Consider the following 15,223-nt stretch of genomic DNA (forward strand, 5'->3'; position numbering starts at 1 on the left):
AGAGTTGGGAATGGGGTCGTGGCAGGCGGTCCACCCCAGATCAGCCCCTGGAGGCCCGGAGCAGCAGGCCCAAAGGGATCTGGATTTCTTTATTAACAGACATGAGCACGACCTGTTACAGAAGTTTGTGCTTTCCAAAAAACAGTTACTGAACGTGAAAAAGGAACCCAAGCAAAGAGGGAGGAGGTGGAAAGGGGCCACCCATAGCCCTGACCTGAATCACGCCTAGGGCCTCCAGCCTGGGACCTGCCCAGCAGGAGGGGGCAGGAAAGGGCCAGGAAGCTGAGAGGCCCCAGCTGGGCCTGCTACTTCCTTCGGGCCAGGTGGGGAGGGGTCAAGAGAAGGGGGGAGGGGGCGGGTCCCAGGGAGCCAGAGCCCACGAGCCATTTATTGCCATGTTTTAAAATTCGTGCAAAATATCTGAAGCCCTGGACAGAGAATACAAAGTGATATTTTTCCAAGAAACAGAAAACTAGGAAAAGAGGTGGGGGGAACATTTTCCCACCAGAACTTCCCCCCACGCCAGGCCCCAAGCAGGGTGAGGCCTCCACCCCGGCCAGCTGAGTGAGCAGGGAGGACTAAGAGCTACAATCTGGACCAGGTGGGAAGGGGGTGGAATTTGCAACAGCATCTCAACTACCAACGGGAGGAAAACCAGTCAACTGTACAAGTCTCCTATCAACTTTAAAAAAGAGAGAAAAGCTGTAAAAGTAGGGCCCTGTGGGTAGGGAAGCGGCCAAGTCCCCGGCCAGGGCCGGAATCCAGAGTGGGTGCCAGGCGGAGCTGCTGCAAGTGCAGGCACTGCGGGCCGTCTGGCCAGAGGCCGGCGCAGGTGGGCGGCCTTGGCGAGGGCAGCCTGAGGGCAAGCATCACCGCTAGTCGCCACCCTCGAAGCCCTCCTCCTCTTCCGGTACCGGGTCTGCATCCCAGCAGGTGATGTCGATTTCTATGGTGTGCAGAAGGGAGGGGAGTTAAGGAGATGGCCCAGCAGATCCATGCCTGTGTCCCTCCCAACCCTGGGGAGCTGTGCCAGCTGTGCGGCAGGCGGGGGGAGGGCTGCCTGTCCACACTTGAACACAGCATCGCCACCCAAATTCTTCTCCATCACCCATCCCAGTACTACCTGGAGGCTTGTTGTAGAACATAGGAGGCGGAGCCTTTGCACACAGCTCTTCCGATTGGGCAAACTCCTCCTCCTGTGATTGGCTGAAATACCCCTCACTGGCCTGTATGAGAAAAGCTCCATGTCACTGGGTCCCACCCAGCAGGACTAGGGCTGACCTACCAGGCCTGAGCACGTTTCCCCAGCAACCAGCGATTGTATCAGTGGTTGCCAGGCAAACACAGATGCCTGCCTTGGGAATAAAAGCAGAGCTGGCCCCGGGAGGGGGAATGAAATACAGCTTCCCCCCGCAACGATGTGGGTCACAGAGAAGGGGGGCAGGGTACTGCTGCAAGCCTAAGGAAGGCAGGGTCAGCCCCCTGCTCCAGCCCTGACCACTTCCCCTCCCATCAGGCAGCCCCAGCCCCACCTGGGTCCCCTCCTTCTGGGTGGTCTCGCCATTGGTCAGCAGGTGGGGCTCTGGCTCCAGCTCCGGCTCCTGCTCCGGCTCCTGATCCAGCTCCTCTAGAGCTGAGGGCAGAGTTGGAGCCTGGGGAGCAGCCAGGGGCTCCCCTTCTACTTCCTCCCCTGGGTCACAGAAGGTGGCTGGTGGCTCAGGCAGCTCATCAAAATTGAGAAGGTTGGCACTGCCTTCACCTGCCGGCGGCAGTGGCTCCTGAGCCACCTCGTCCAGCAGGGGCACTTCTGCCAGAGTGACTTTGGCACCTGAGGGTGGTGTGGGGGCCCTAGGCTCAGCCTGGGGTACGGAGGCCCCTTCCCCATTGCCAGGCCATAGGTCAATGAGGCTGGCAGTGGCAGGGGTGACGGTGTTGGCAACACTGGTGTCAGCAGCAGCAGTGTCGGTTTCAATGGCATCAGCTGCTGGGGTGTCAGCTGCAGAGGCTCCAGCCATGGCAGGCTCTAGAGAGGCAGCCAGGACTGCCTGCTCTGTAGACGCCATGAACATCAAGTCCTCCGTGGGGCTGCCTTGGCCCTGGGGAGGCTCTGGTGCCTGAGGGGACTCCTCCAGGGGGCTGGCCCAGGCCTGAGGGTCTGCTGCTCTGGCTTCCTTGCGGGTCTCTTCACTATCCAGGCCGGGGCTGGGCTCCTGGGTCTCTGTCAAAGCACGGATGGAGGAGACATGTGATCAGCTCCCAGGAAAGGATGCGGGCCCTGGGCAGGCACCCTACAGTACCCTGCCCACCCACTGAGGAGTCCAGGAGAGAAGGCCTCCCCTAAGACTTCCATGCAGAGTGCCTTCTAGCACCCACTGGGCCCCACTGCCCCTTTACCTAGTGTCTTTCAACCGCTCAGCAGCCCTGGGAGGAAGGCACAATCCCCACTCCAGGGAGACACTGAGGTGCAGAGAGGGCAGGTCTGACCAGGGCTCCTCCCTGCCCCAGCCATTTCCAGGGCAGTACAGTCTGGCCCAGATCCCTGGGGGGTTGTTACCATGGCCATTTGGAGTTCCCAGCCCAGGGGCTAGGGCCATTCACACACCTTGGGCTGCTGGGGGTGGTGGTGGCAGTGGTGGAGGCTGCGAAGACATAACCTCATCCAGGGCCCGCTCGATCTGCTCAGTGACAGGGGTAGAGGCCATGCTGGAGTCAGATGGGCTCCGGGCAGGGATCGGGGTAGGCACCATCCTCCGGTGGCTGTCCAGGTGGCTGCCTGTGGAACAAAAACCCCTAGGCTGGTCAGTAAGGGCCAGGGAGCCAGGTGGAACCAGGATTGTCCACCTTGGGGCCTGACCAGCCCCTCCTCTCTGGAGTCTGGGTCCGGGCTGGGAGCTCCCCAGGCCCCCCAGGGGCCAGACCACAGCTCCAGACCCTGTAAGCCAGGCCCCTAAGGGCCAGTGTCCCTTCAGGGCCAAGGGAAAGAGGCGGGCGGTACCTGCTCTGGGGACAAACACCAGAGATCAGCAGTCAGGCTGGGGGAGTGAGGGCAGGGGGGCTGCTGGGAAGCGGGGGGCCCTCCTTACCCCCCCCACGGAGGCCTGGGGCTGCTACCTACATGGGAGGGAGGAAGAGAGGTTTGGGGTGCGGTGACAGGTGATATAGGGAAAGGGAGTCCGTGGAGGGGAGGAGGAGGAAGAGGAGGAGGAGGAAGGCCCACTGTCCGATGCCTTTATGAAAGGGCAGTACGGACGACCTGCCAAGAGAGACAGACAGAGAGAGAGAGACAGAGGACAAGAGAGGGTCAGTCTCCCCCACCCCCACCCCGAGGCCTCATCCACCCCCAGCCTGGCCCTGGATGTCTAAGCTGCCTTCAGCCAGGGCGCACATTCAGCCAAGCTGGGCCAGAGCCTCAAGCCAACAGATGACTCCACCACACCAGCCACACACAGCAAAGAGCCTGATACGCCACAATGCAACCAGCCTCAGGGCAGCCCACGCCTCGGAACAGCCTGCCCCACCCCTGGAACCCTAGCACAGAGCCAAGCACACAGAAGGGGCAAACAGACCAGCAGACAGGGAGCGGAAGGGGGCTTCAAGGAGAGGTGGAAGCTGCACAGGGAGAATCCAAACAGGGAACCCTGGGTACAGGCTCCAGGCTGCTCAAACTCAGGACCAGGGAAAGAGCCCACTCCTCATGCACCCACAGCCCTTCAGATAAGACCTAGTTCAACCCCAGCAGGGCTACTCCTTGCAGCCAGGGGCATGCCTTAGCCCTTGTGAGAAATGCCCAGATGGCTCTAGCACAGCCAATTGCTCAGCCCAGGCCCAACACTGACCCTGCCGGAGCCCTTCTCAGCCCTGCCACCTGGAGGTGGTGGGTGGAAGCACACCTGATAATTGGCCTTGCCTTCTCCAAGGGGTCCTTGGGCAAGGTTTCCCTTCCAAGAAAGGTCCCAAAGAGGCTCAAGGCCAAAACCTGAGGAGTGGGGATTGGGTGGGGGTGGGAGCTGGGACTACCTGGTCGGTGGTTGAAGGGTGAGGGCACATCACAGCTGCCTGCGGAGGCCGATGCGACTCTTTCCTGCTGCTTAAAGAACTCCCGTGGGTTATCAGGTCGCTGGGCAATAATGGCTGCTGCCTCCTGGGGGCACATGGAAAGGGTCAGGCCAGACGGGGCCCAACTGAGGCAGCCCTACCAAACTCAAGATGTCTGGTCCCCCCGGCTCTCACCTCTACCTCCGATTCTGACTTCTTCATCTGGGTCTCTTCCTCCTCATCCCGCTGGTCACCCTGGAAACCAAAAGGGAAGGTGTTCTGAGCACCCCACTCCCACAGGAGCTCTTGGCTTTCTTACAGCCCCCATGTTTCCTCCACTATCTGGAACCACTTTCACGACCCAGTCACACAGCACCTTCTATCTGCAAGGTCCTCAGCCACCTCATCTCCAGTCCAGACAGGCCCCTGGGCACCCAGGGCCATCCAGGAGCACTCCCTGCTTTGCAGCTTACTTTTCTCCAACCTCCTACCACACCTACCGCACCTAGCCAACCACACCTCCATCACTGCTGCCTGGATCTTGGTAACACGACTGAGGCTTCTTCATTAGTCCCCTGCCTCCTTGTTCTCTTCCCCCCATTTCTTCTCTACAGACCTGAAAGGATCTTTTCAAAATGTTAGTCGCCATCACTTAAAAATCAGGTTTTCTTACTGAGATCAGGGTCTCCAGTTTCTCTTGAAATGCCAGAAGCCCTGCCAACACAGGCCAGCGTGTCCCAAAGCAGCCATTGACTAGAGCTGCACTGTAGCGGCCCACAGGGTGTGTGTTGTCCAGTTCACCACAGCCCCCACCACTCCCTACTGCCCTTCACATGTCCACTTCACTCGCTGTTTTGAGATTGCAACCCCAGGAGTAAAGGTAGGTGGGGCCCCTTTGCTTGGCCCACGTTCCCTTCTCCCTGCCTGATCTAGTCCATCACTTCTCACAGTGCTCCCCTCCCACCCTGACTCACCCACACCCTGTGAGATGTAGGCATAAATTCCTCAGCATGATGTAGTTGCAGTTCCTGGAACATGCATACAACTTCCCACCTCCGTGCCTTGGCATGGGAGATGAATCTCTCTCCCCAAGTGCCCGACCCCAGGTCCAGCTCTTCCTGCTTCCGGCCTCAGCTTGGGCACTGCCTCCTCGGGAAGGGGTCCCTGGCCCATTCAGGTCATTTCCTTCCCTGGGTCCCCATGAGGTGTTCCAGGCATACACCACAGATTACACTGTGTCATAATTTCCTGTTTCTGGATCATCTCCCACCCTTTGTGGGTGATACAGGATAAGAACTCACGTACGTGTGTGAGTGGCCAGCCCAAGGTTCAGTTCGTACCTGTTTCCTCAGTTGAACTCATCACACCAAAAGCCTCAAGAGGGCTGTCATCCCAACTGCCACTTGGTGTCTTCCAGAATGAAGTCTAAACTCCTCCTCTGACCTTGCTCTCTCCTCCCAAATTTCCCAGCGGGCTCCAGTCATTGGGGAAGTCTCCTTGCCTTCCCCAAAAAATGTACATCCCACCAGCCTTTGCTGTTACGCTGCCCCTGCCTAGTATAACCTTGCTAGGTTCCTCTGCCTTGTTCAAAAAAAGGACCAGAGGCAGCTTACCACAAAAACCTTAACTACATAACACTACGAAAACCACTGAAACAAATTAGAGCTTGGGGTTGGAGAAAGACATCAATATACTAACCATAAAGGTCAATAGCATTGCTATCCCTGAGCATCTTCAGATAAATGGAAGCTCCCTGGCATCCCAGGCAAAAAGGGAACTCACGTAAGGAATGCAATTCTTATCAGAAGAGAGAAAGCAGAATAGCTCCTTAAGCCAATATAAAGCACTTCATGGTTCTAAATTCCAAAGTTTCTCATGTGGGAACTCCCTCAGAGGACCTGCAGTTGCAGGGTAACCACAGTGACCTGCTAAAACACCTACTGTCACTGTCGCATGAGCCACACTTGAAGGGTCAGATGAGACTATAAAATAATGGTGTGACACTGTAAGCCTTTGCCTGAAACACTGGTAATTGGTGAAGGTGAGCAATCAGTTCAGTGGGTTCACTATACTATTCTTTCTACTTTTGTGTATGTATGTGAAATTTTCCATAAAAATAAGCTTTTTCAAAAAGAACTTGCTCTGAACGGATGAACAAAATCTGGTATACATATACAATGGAATATTAACAGCTTTCAAAAGAAAAAGACATTCTGACGCATGGATAAACCTTGAAGATGTTATGCTAAATGAAATAAGCCAGTCACAAAAGGTAAAATAACTGCATGATTCCACCCATACAAGGTACTTTGAGTAGTCACATTCTTAAACACAGAGAGCAGAAAGCAGTTGCCAGGGGCTGGGGGAGGGGGCAATGGGGAGTTAGTGTTTAATGGGTACAGAGATTCAGTATGGGAAGATGAAGAAAATTCCGGAGATAAACAGTGGTGATGGTTGTACAATATAAATACACTTAACACCACGGAACCGTACACTGGAAAATGGTCAATATGGTACGTTTTATGTTATGTACACTTTGCCGCAATTAAAAATAAACTAATTCATCAATTAATTGTAAAAGAGCCTTGTTCATCTTGTTCTCCACCATGTTTCTCACACCAGCACGTGGCAGGTGGCAAGGGTTTGCTGAATGAATGAGGCTGCAGCTTACTAACCGCATGTCCTCTCCACCCCCAGGGGCTAATGTGAGTGGAATGACCTATGACAGCCGTTAATGCCAGTGCCGGCAGGGCTGTCCGGCCAGCCCCCTGTGGGCGCGACCTTGGAGCCTGTTTGAGTCCCCAGGGCCCAACGGCTACCCGTCCCAGTCCCAGTCCAGACGACTACTGCCCACCTCCTGTCCTAAACTCTACCATGCTCAGCTTTGAATGACCTTAGCTATTGCTCAAGTATAAAATTCAATTCAAAGCATGAAGATTTGACTCCACTGCGATTTTGAAAGGGTCAATCATGATGACCCTATGGGCCATCCCAATGTTTGGAGGTTCAGCCAGCACCCCTGGAACAAGCGCCTGTTCTCAAAGAGACACTACACACACTTGTATATAGATGCTCAGAACACCAGCCCAGATTCATTCAATGGCTCTGCAGCACTCTTGCTGTGGGGACCAGGCCTCGAGCCCCATAAGGGCAGGAAGCATGGCTAATCCACCTCGAGCCCCTCAGGCCCTGCTGGGAGGGGGCAGGAGGAGCCTGGCCAGTGAGGGTCTGGGTCAAGGTAGATTTTCTCTTTCAGTCTAGAGTATTAGCTTCTCCAAGGAGGTCTCTTTCCACAGCCAGGGAACAGAACCCCACACGATCAGGTACCAGGCCTGACACTGCATGATACCCCGTGCCCATGCGGCAGTACCCAGAATGCCCAGCACTGTCCCCAAGACACTTACTCCCCCCGCAAGAGGCCCAGGAACACAGGGACCATCCTCACTTCCCTCACCAGGAGACAGGAACCCCGACTAAGAACTTACAAAGACGGACTGCTCCTTCAACCGCCTCTTGGCCTCCTCTGCTTCCAAAGTCTGTTGTTTCCTCCTGGAATGAAAGGCGCAGGGAGCCCTTCAGGACGGGCCACTCGGGGCCGGCGGCCCAGGGCCCGGGGGGTGGGGCGGGGCGCACCTGTGCTCCTCGATCTGCTGCTCCCGCTCCCGGTAGCGCCGCTCCCGCTCCTCCTGCTCCTGCCGCTCCTGCTCCATCCGCTCCTGCTCAAACCTGAGCCTCTCATCCAGAGCCTTCTTCCTCTCCTCCTCCTTCCGCAGCTCCTCCTCCTTCTGCAGCACCCCGTGCCAAGGCAGTGCAGGCCCTGAGCCCGGGGCCCACCCCAGCCCTCCAGCCCACCCCCAGCCCAGGGTTCTGAGAATTCAGGGGCTTGCTCCCTCGGTAGGGGAAGCACGTAGGACGGGCCAGGCTGCTGAAGGGAGGCGCTTAGGGAGAGAAGGCAGAGCTGCCCCATGGGGTCAGGACAGGGAGGGGCAGCTCAGCCTGCAGGCCGGGGTCAGGGTCCACACCTTGGCCTGCTCCCAGAACTGCTCGCGGTTAATCCGCTTCATCTCCACAGCTGCATCAGTCTTCTGATAGGTGGTGCCCTGCAGAGTCAAGCGGCCTGGCGTGAGCCAAGCCCACGGGCCGAGTGCTCAGGAGCCCCCACACGCAAAGGGTGAGGACTGAGAGGAACCGGACGGCGGAGCCCTGGGCAGGGCCAGCCTGCCTGGGGCGCACACTGACCACCGGCTCGGCGTTCTCATCCTCACGTAGCCGCAGTCGGTGCAGCACGGGGCTGGAGAGCCGTGCCAGCCCGTTGGAGAGCCGCTGCCCGATGGCGCCCGCATCTATGTCTTCCACACTGCTGGCGTTCACGATCACATCGACGCCCTGCAGCAGGAGGAAGGCGTGTTCAGGCAGCAGGGCTCCCTCCCATCACCGCCCCCTTGGGCCCTGACCCCACTCGCACCTGGAAGAACTCGGCCACCTTAGCCACGTGGCTGGCACAAGCACATTTGCGGGCATCAGGCACATCTTCGCCAACCTGCAAAGTACCCAGCAAAAGGGGGCGTCGGGAAAGGACAAGAGTTGGCGGCAGGCTGAGGCCCAGGGCTCTCTTCCCGGGACTAGTGGGGTTCTCTCCAGCAGTGTCAGTGAGTGGAGTGGGATGGAGGATAACCGTTCTTGGGCCTTCGGCTCCCTTCCCCAGCCCATAGCCGCATACCCAGTTGATGAGCACGTATTTCGGCAGAGCAGCCTGGGAGTCCTTGACGCTGCAGAAGCCATACATCACCTTCTGGTTCTCAAAGTGGCCAGAGAGCTCCTGCAAGCCCCCATCTGGGGGAATCAGGAGGGTGTCAGGCCCCATCTCCTGAATCCCTCCCCCACAAAGGGCCTGGAACCCAAAGCAAAGACTCCTCTTGTGGGCTCTGCAGGCACCGCCAGAGATCTGGAAGTCCCAGAGTTCTGTGTTGGTGTGAAAGAGGCAGCAGGCAGGCGTGAGCTTTGCCTCTGAATCCCCCAGGACCTTGGGGAAGAACTGAGGAAGTGTTCTTCACACACCAAGTCTCACGCGGGGCTGGCACCCACTGAGGTAAAATAAAACCTTTTAGGGCTCTCAAGAAAGTGGGGTGATCTGGGCCATCCCTGCCAGGCCCGTTCCCGCCTAGCTGTGTGACTTTGGGCAAGTCACTCTCCCTCTCTGAGGCTCAGTCTTCTCATAATCAAACAGGAAACAAGTCTCCCTCCCTCCCCACCCTGGGGATCTTAGGGATAACCACAGGAAGGACACTTGGCCAGACAAGTGTGGGTCTGCTGGATGCAGGCAGCGAGGTGGCCTGGAGCCAGGCGGATGGGGAAGAAAACAACCGGAGGAGGGAGCGGAGAGGAAGGCAAAGGAATGGCTGGAATTCTTACCTCCTGACGCTGCAAGCTTGAGGTCATCTGAGCCATCCTCATATGTGTACAGAGCCCTGGGGAGAGGGAGGGGTGGCTGGGAGAACTGTCAGGGCCCAGGCAGCCAATTTTGGGTGGAGACGGCTCTCCGGGGTAGGAGGGACACAGAGGGGGCAGGGCAGGAGGGGGGTTCCAGCCCAGCACTTAAGCCTTGTCGCCATGACAACAGGGCTAAGCACCATTTCAGGCTGGAATCCAGTGGGGGACAGTCCGGGATCTGATGGAGGGAGGCCTGAGTCAGGTGGGGAGCAGGCAGTGGGGAAGAAATCGCTGCCCAGTCGCTTGCTTCCAGTGAGCCAGTGTGTTGCGTCCTCGGAGCCCTGGCCCTAGCAGCCTGCAACCCAGCCAGCGGTGTGAGATGGAGATTCCAAGGCGACGGTTCCTTGGTTACCGTTCCCTGGCTACCGCTCCTCATCCCCATTGGCCGTTGCCAGGAACCTACCTGGCGCGTGCCTCAGTACCCACTGCCCCTCCCCCCACATCGAGGGGGATGGGGAGAGAGAACCTGATGCTGTTCAGCTCTGGGCATCCCCTGGTAACTATGGCAACCCAGCAATTGGCACGCGACTGGCCCACCCCAGCTGCATCCTCCTGAACACAAAGGACCCCAAGGGGACACGCCCTCAGTCTCAATCTCAGTCTCTCTGAAATGGGGATGAGGTCACCGTGGTCACTCCTGCCTGGACTCTGGCCCCTGGGTGAATGTGCTCTCCTGGCCTTCCAGCCCTAGGCCTCCTCCGCCCTAGCTGAGGCTCTGGCCTCTTGGGACTGCTGGCCTTTCCTTCCCTCTCAGCTTTGGCAGAAAGCTGACCTAGCAGCCTTCCTCCTTCCTCCTCCTCCCTAGCTTTTCCCTCACAGGTAGCAGTGGCACAGCATCCATTTCACAGAAGGGAAGAGAGAGATGTCTCCTCCCCAGGACCCACCTGGAGGACAGGCTTGGGGCCAGGAATAAAGGTCATGTTCCGGAGGTGCAGGAGGCTCAGCCCCTCCCCCAAGCTCCCCTTTCCTTACTGCCAAGGTAGGGGGCTAGGAGGAGAGGAGGCAGGAGCACCAGGGAGATGCAGAAGAGAAAGCGAGCAGGAGGCAGAAAGAGAAGACAAGAGAAGGGAGGGAAGTGAAGGGATGAAGAGAAAATGAAGGAGCGGGGAGAGAGGAAGGGAAATGGGAGGGAAGGAAAGAGGGAGGAGAGAAGAGGGAGGAAGGGAGAGAGGGAAGAGGAAGGAAGGGGGAGAGGGAGGAGGGAGGAGGGCGGAGCAAGGAGGGAGCAGGGAGGGCCTGGTCCAGGCCCAGCCCCATGAGGTCAGCACAAGTCACTGCCAGAGCCAAATGGGCCCCCAGCCCCCTGCTTCTCGGGATCCCTCCCTCCTGAAAGGGACACAGGTGGGCTGTGGGGCCAGGAGCTCCTGGTCCAACTGTTGCCCAGGCTACAGTCCTGGCAGCTGCTTCTCAACACAGCTGTCCCACCACCTGTCTGGCTGCCCTAACCCACCACTGGGAACAAAAGGCCCTTAGAGAAGCAGGGTCTTCCCTTCTCCATTCCACAGATGAGAAACTGAGGCAGAACTCCAAGACCCTGGCTCCCAGACACTGCTCTGGCCATCACACCTCCCTGGGGTGACTTGTCAGCCTCTCCTAGGCTCTCTGAGGGACCCTGGCTCCTCCCAGGACCCTGCCCCTTCCATTCTTTACTCCTTGCCTACCCACCTCCAGCCACCTTTCCTGCTGCAGCCCTGGCCCTTACCTGGTGGAAACCATAGCTGAGTTCAAAGGTTTCAGCAGGCCTTCAACCCTGAGCTCCGCCCACCTGCCTTTCCAGCCAGACCTCCGTATCCATACCGTACACTCCGGTCACATTGGATGGCTCCCTGATTCCCAGCACAGTTCTGGATATTTCCCACCCTGGAGCCTCTGCATATGTGGTTCCCTTCACAGGGAGGCCAGACCTGTTTCTCCACCCCATGCCCATCCCTGACTGAAATCTCTCAGGGACCCAATGCCAGCTCCCATGAAGCCCTGCCCTGCGCTGCACCTCCCCAAAGCGCTTACCACACTCCAGCAGGGACGGGAAGAGGCACCTGAGCCTGCCCCAGATCTCACTAGACCACCAGTGCTTCTCAAGCACATTCGAGGTGGCCTGAGCCTTGGGTGGGTGGGAGCTGGTGAAACTGCAAGGAATCAGGATGGAGGGGGGCAGGAATCTACATGTCTCACCACCTCCAACCCCTGGAGACAGACACTGTCCTGAACTATAAGCTTCGTGAAGGTGGGACATCTAACTCAGTCCTTCAACACAGAGCACAGAGCAGCTCCAGAAGGTGTTTGCAATATTGAGACAAAACTCTGAGAAACCATCTCGGCCAGAGAAAGTGGACTGGGGTGAGGTGGGAGCTGGAATGTAGCAGCTCCAGGGAGATCCTGGGGTCAGCTGAGGATGGGGGGCTCAGGGCAGGTGGATTCTTCAGGACAATCACACTCTCAGGATATTAGAACTGGAAGGGCCTTGGGTATCCCAGGTATGGTTGAGCCCACTCCCCTTTTCCTCTTTTCAAGAGGACCAGAGAGGAGCAGAGACTAGTGTGGTTACATAGCGAGTCGGGTCACATCCAGGACAACACTAGTTCTTTTCACTACACAATCTGACTTCCTGGGTCCCCTGCTGCCAGCATCAGGGCAGCAGTCCATTTCAGAGTGAGCCCCCTAGGAGTGAACTCCCCAACCCCTACTCCCCACTCAGAGGTAAGGTAAGGGAGGGCAGTGCCAAGCCCCGTTTGCCCAGACAGCAATTTTACCCAAGACGCCCTCCTCCAGCCTCTGAATGCAGGGTCTGCCCCTGAATCTTGAGACCCCACTGTACCCCTGGTTCTGTGCTAGGTGCTGGGGACCCTCATGTCCCCTTCTGCTGGGAGATCCTCACATCCTTTCTACCAAATGTTTATCTGGGCCCTTGGGAGTGAGCAAATATATGTATGTATGACGGTGCACGTGTACATCTGTGTGTGTCCCACACACAACACAGATTGGGGTGGGGGAGGGGTGAGGCACGCCAGTGATGAATAACTCACTTTGGCCACATGGATGCTGCTGGGTGGTGGGAGCCCAGGCCTCTGCTGAGCAGGATGTGGGCCAGCAGTGGCTGTGGGAGCTCTGCCTTTGGGAAGGTAGGGGTAAATGGGGTGGTGGCAGGCAGCACCCCCAGACTGGAGGGCAAGGGTCCCGAGGTGGGCTGTGCCTCTCTCCAGGCATGGCCCATATCCCAAGGCCAGCTCCTCCACCAGTCCAAGCCAGCCACTTGCCCTGAACTCCTCCCATGATGTCAGTCCCCCTGGGGCAGGGCTGGGACAACGGATGGGCCGCTTGCCCGCTTAGCCTGTGCTGGCCTCTCCTGTGACTGACCCGCAGGACAGGAGAGCTTGCTTGTCTCCCACGTCCATCCCTCCAGGCCTGGCCGCCCGCCAGTGCTGCAGTACTGTGGCATGGATGCCTGGCCATCTTGTCCCCTCCTCCAGCCCCCAGGTCAGTGTCCTCCCAGCATGAGGGTGAGGCCAGCCCAAGTGAGGTCCCTCAGACCTGCCTTCACTTTGTGTTTCCTGCCTGCCAAGGAGAGAAGAGCCCTAGGGAACAGAACGGGCATCTGCCCCAGGAGAAGAGTATCTTGGGGGGATGATGATTCCTGAATGGGGCAGTGTGAAACCCCCTGGCTTTCCTGCCACCCTGGGGACTCCAGCCCCAGAGCAGGTGGTCCAACCCCTCCCACAGCCTAGGGGGAGACAACAGCTGGGGAGGGAGGAGAGGGCAGCCCAGCTCCTCCCCCACAGAGGAGCTGAGAGCCCCTTGCCCCTGGGCCAAAGGGCTAGGAGCTCAGTGGATCCATTCACCCCCTCATCATTCTCTGGGAACTCCTGCAGAGTGGTGCGCCTGGGGGCTTCCTCCCAGGGACCCCACCTGGCCCCCTAGGCAGGCAGTTCAGTTCCTTTGGCATGTCCCAGCCCAGCTGCCTACTCCCTGCAATCCCTTTGGCATCGAGGAGAGCACTTATCCTTGCCTCCTCCTCGACCCCTGAGGGGAACAGGAGTCACTTGGCGGTGGCCCTGCGGCAATGAACGTCTTTCCATCACACCCCAACTCCGAGAGGCCCCCCGGTGGGCGGGGCGCCCCGGCCCCCAGCCCGCTCTGCTCCTCCCCCGCCCTAGCTTTCCTTTGTGCTGTGGCCGGGGCCGGGTTGGGCCGGGTAGGCTGCGCTGGCTCTGCTAGCTCGGTCCCTGCCCGGTCCTCGCCCGCTCAAAGGTGGCAAAGGTGCCCTTGGCCGCCCGTGCACACCTGTCCGCCCGGCCCGAGGCAAAGGGGAGGGGGCGGGGGATGGGCTTCCACAAGGCCGGGAGGCCCCGGGCCACACATCTGGACCCTGCGTCTCTCCAGCCCGCGTCCGGCCACCGCTCCCACCGCGCGGCTGGGGCCGCCTCCGGGCGCTTGGGGCCCGCCGGTGCCCCGCCTGGCCCGGCCCCTCCCCCGGCGCGCACAAAGGCAGCCCCTCCCTGGCTCTCCCGGGCCGCTGCACCATTTCGGGGTCTCCCCCTCCCTCCCGGCTGCGGGGCGACGGGGCCGGGTGGAAACAAAGGCGCGGCGGCGCGGGGACAAAGGGGCTGGGGGGCGGGGGCGGGGGCTCACCAGTCGGCCGCGCTCTCCTCCCGAATCACCTCCTCGTACGCCGCCAGCAGCTCCAGGCGGTGGCCGCTGAAGCTGACGCCGGCCATGCTGCGGGCCGGACCGAGGCCGAACGGACAGACGCACGGACGGACGGAGAAGGAGGGAGGGAAAGAGGGAGTCGCCGCGCCGCCGCCGCCTCGGAGCCTCTGCAGCGTTGCGAGCCGAGCGAGCCAGCGGCCGGGGGAGGGGAGCCGGCCGGCGGGGGGCGGGGGGCGCTGGCTCCGCCCGGCTCGCTCCCTCCGCGCGCTCGGTCCTAGCGCCGCCCCGACCCGGCCCAGGGGAGGCCCGCCCCCCCTTCCCGGCCTGCCCCGGGGCGCCCCCACGCCCCTCGCCGTCAGTATCTGCGCCCCGCGCCCGGGCGGGTGTACTCTTCTGCGCGGGGCCGTTCTTCCCGTGTCCCAAATTCTCACCTGTGGTGTCCCCAGCCACAAACCTAGCCCCGTCCCCACCTCTCCAATCCCTATCCAGGCCCAGCTTCATCCCTCTCCTTTCCAGCTCCCGGTCCCAATCCCAAATCCACTCCATTCCAATCCGGCCCAGCCCCACTCCGTCCTTAATTTATCTCCACCCAGCCTCACCCCTATCCCTGGTCCATCCCAACCTCCAGCCCCAACCCAATTCCCGTGCCAGCCACCCCTGGCCCATCTGCAGCCCATCCCCACCTCTGAAAGGCCCATTCCTAGTCCATCCCTATCACTGTCCACTGCTGTCTTCATCCCCAAATCCCCCCCCCCCATTTCTGTCCCCTCCCAGCTCCAGCCCCACTCCCAACCCCATGCTTAGCACACACCCCCTACCCATTCATCAGACCCCACCCCTAGCTGCACCTTCCTCTTTCCAACCTATCCTGTTCCCATTCTGATCCCTGTTCCCAACCACACCCCTCCATCCCTGCCTCCTAGACCATTCTCAGCTCCTTACCCCAACATTGCCAACCTCTACCCCATCCCTGCCCTACCCTATGCTGAGCACCCCTCCCTTACCAGCTGCCCCCTGAGTCCTCTCAGGTGGGGCCAGACTAGGAAATCCTTTG

At 59.4% G+C, this 15,223-nt stretch overlaps 1 protein-coding gene across 1 annotated transcript; it reads right to left on the minus strand.

The window, feature by feature from the left end:
* Nucleotides 1–24: 24 nt before the first annotated feature.
* DBN1 (drebrin 1) lies at nt 25–14,371 on the minus strand. The gene is made up of 14 exons (XM_068536450.1): nt 14,152–14,371; nt 9,448–9,503; nt 8,756–8,868; nt 8,501–8,575; nt 8,275–8,421; nt 8,058–8,135; nt 7,669–7,820; nt 7,521–7,584; nt 4,231–4,290; nt 4,018–4,141; nt 2,603–2,773; nt 1,533–2,218; nt 1,124–1,226; nt 25–946 (listed from the first exon to the last, which is right to left on the minus strand). Exons 1-14 carry the CDS (start codon nt 14,235–14,237, stop codon nt 876–878), a joined length of 1,986 nt encoding a protein of 661 aa, XP_068392551.1. The 5' UTR covers nt 14,238–14,371; the 3' UTR covers nt 25–875.
* Between the last annotated feature and the right edge of the window lie 852 nt (nt 14,372–15,223).

Source organism: Eschrichtius robustus, chromosome 2 (assembly GCF_028021215.1).
Source record: "Eschrichtius robustus isolate mEscRob2 chromosome 2, mEscRob2.pri, whole genome shotgun sequence".
Lineage (NCBI taxonomy): Eukaryota > Metazoa > Chordata > Mammalia > Artiodactyla > Eschrichtiidae > Eschrichtius > Eschrichtius robustus.

Bases quoted from the DNA above. Each gene is read 5' to 3' on its own strand.
- DBN1 (XM_068536450.1), bottom strand. From the start codon at position 14,237: ATGGCCGGCGTCAGCTTCAGCGGCCACCGCCTGGAGCTGCTGGCGGCG. The intron at 7,585-7,668 runs GTGCGCCCCGCC...CTTTCATTCCAG, and splicing joins CAGCAGATCGAGGAGCACAG to GAGGAAACAACAGACTTTGG. The intron at 2,774-4,017 runs GTAGTCCCAGCT...TTTGTTCCACAG, and splicing joins ACCCTTCAACCACCGACCAG to GCAGCCACCTGGACAGCCAC.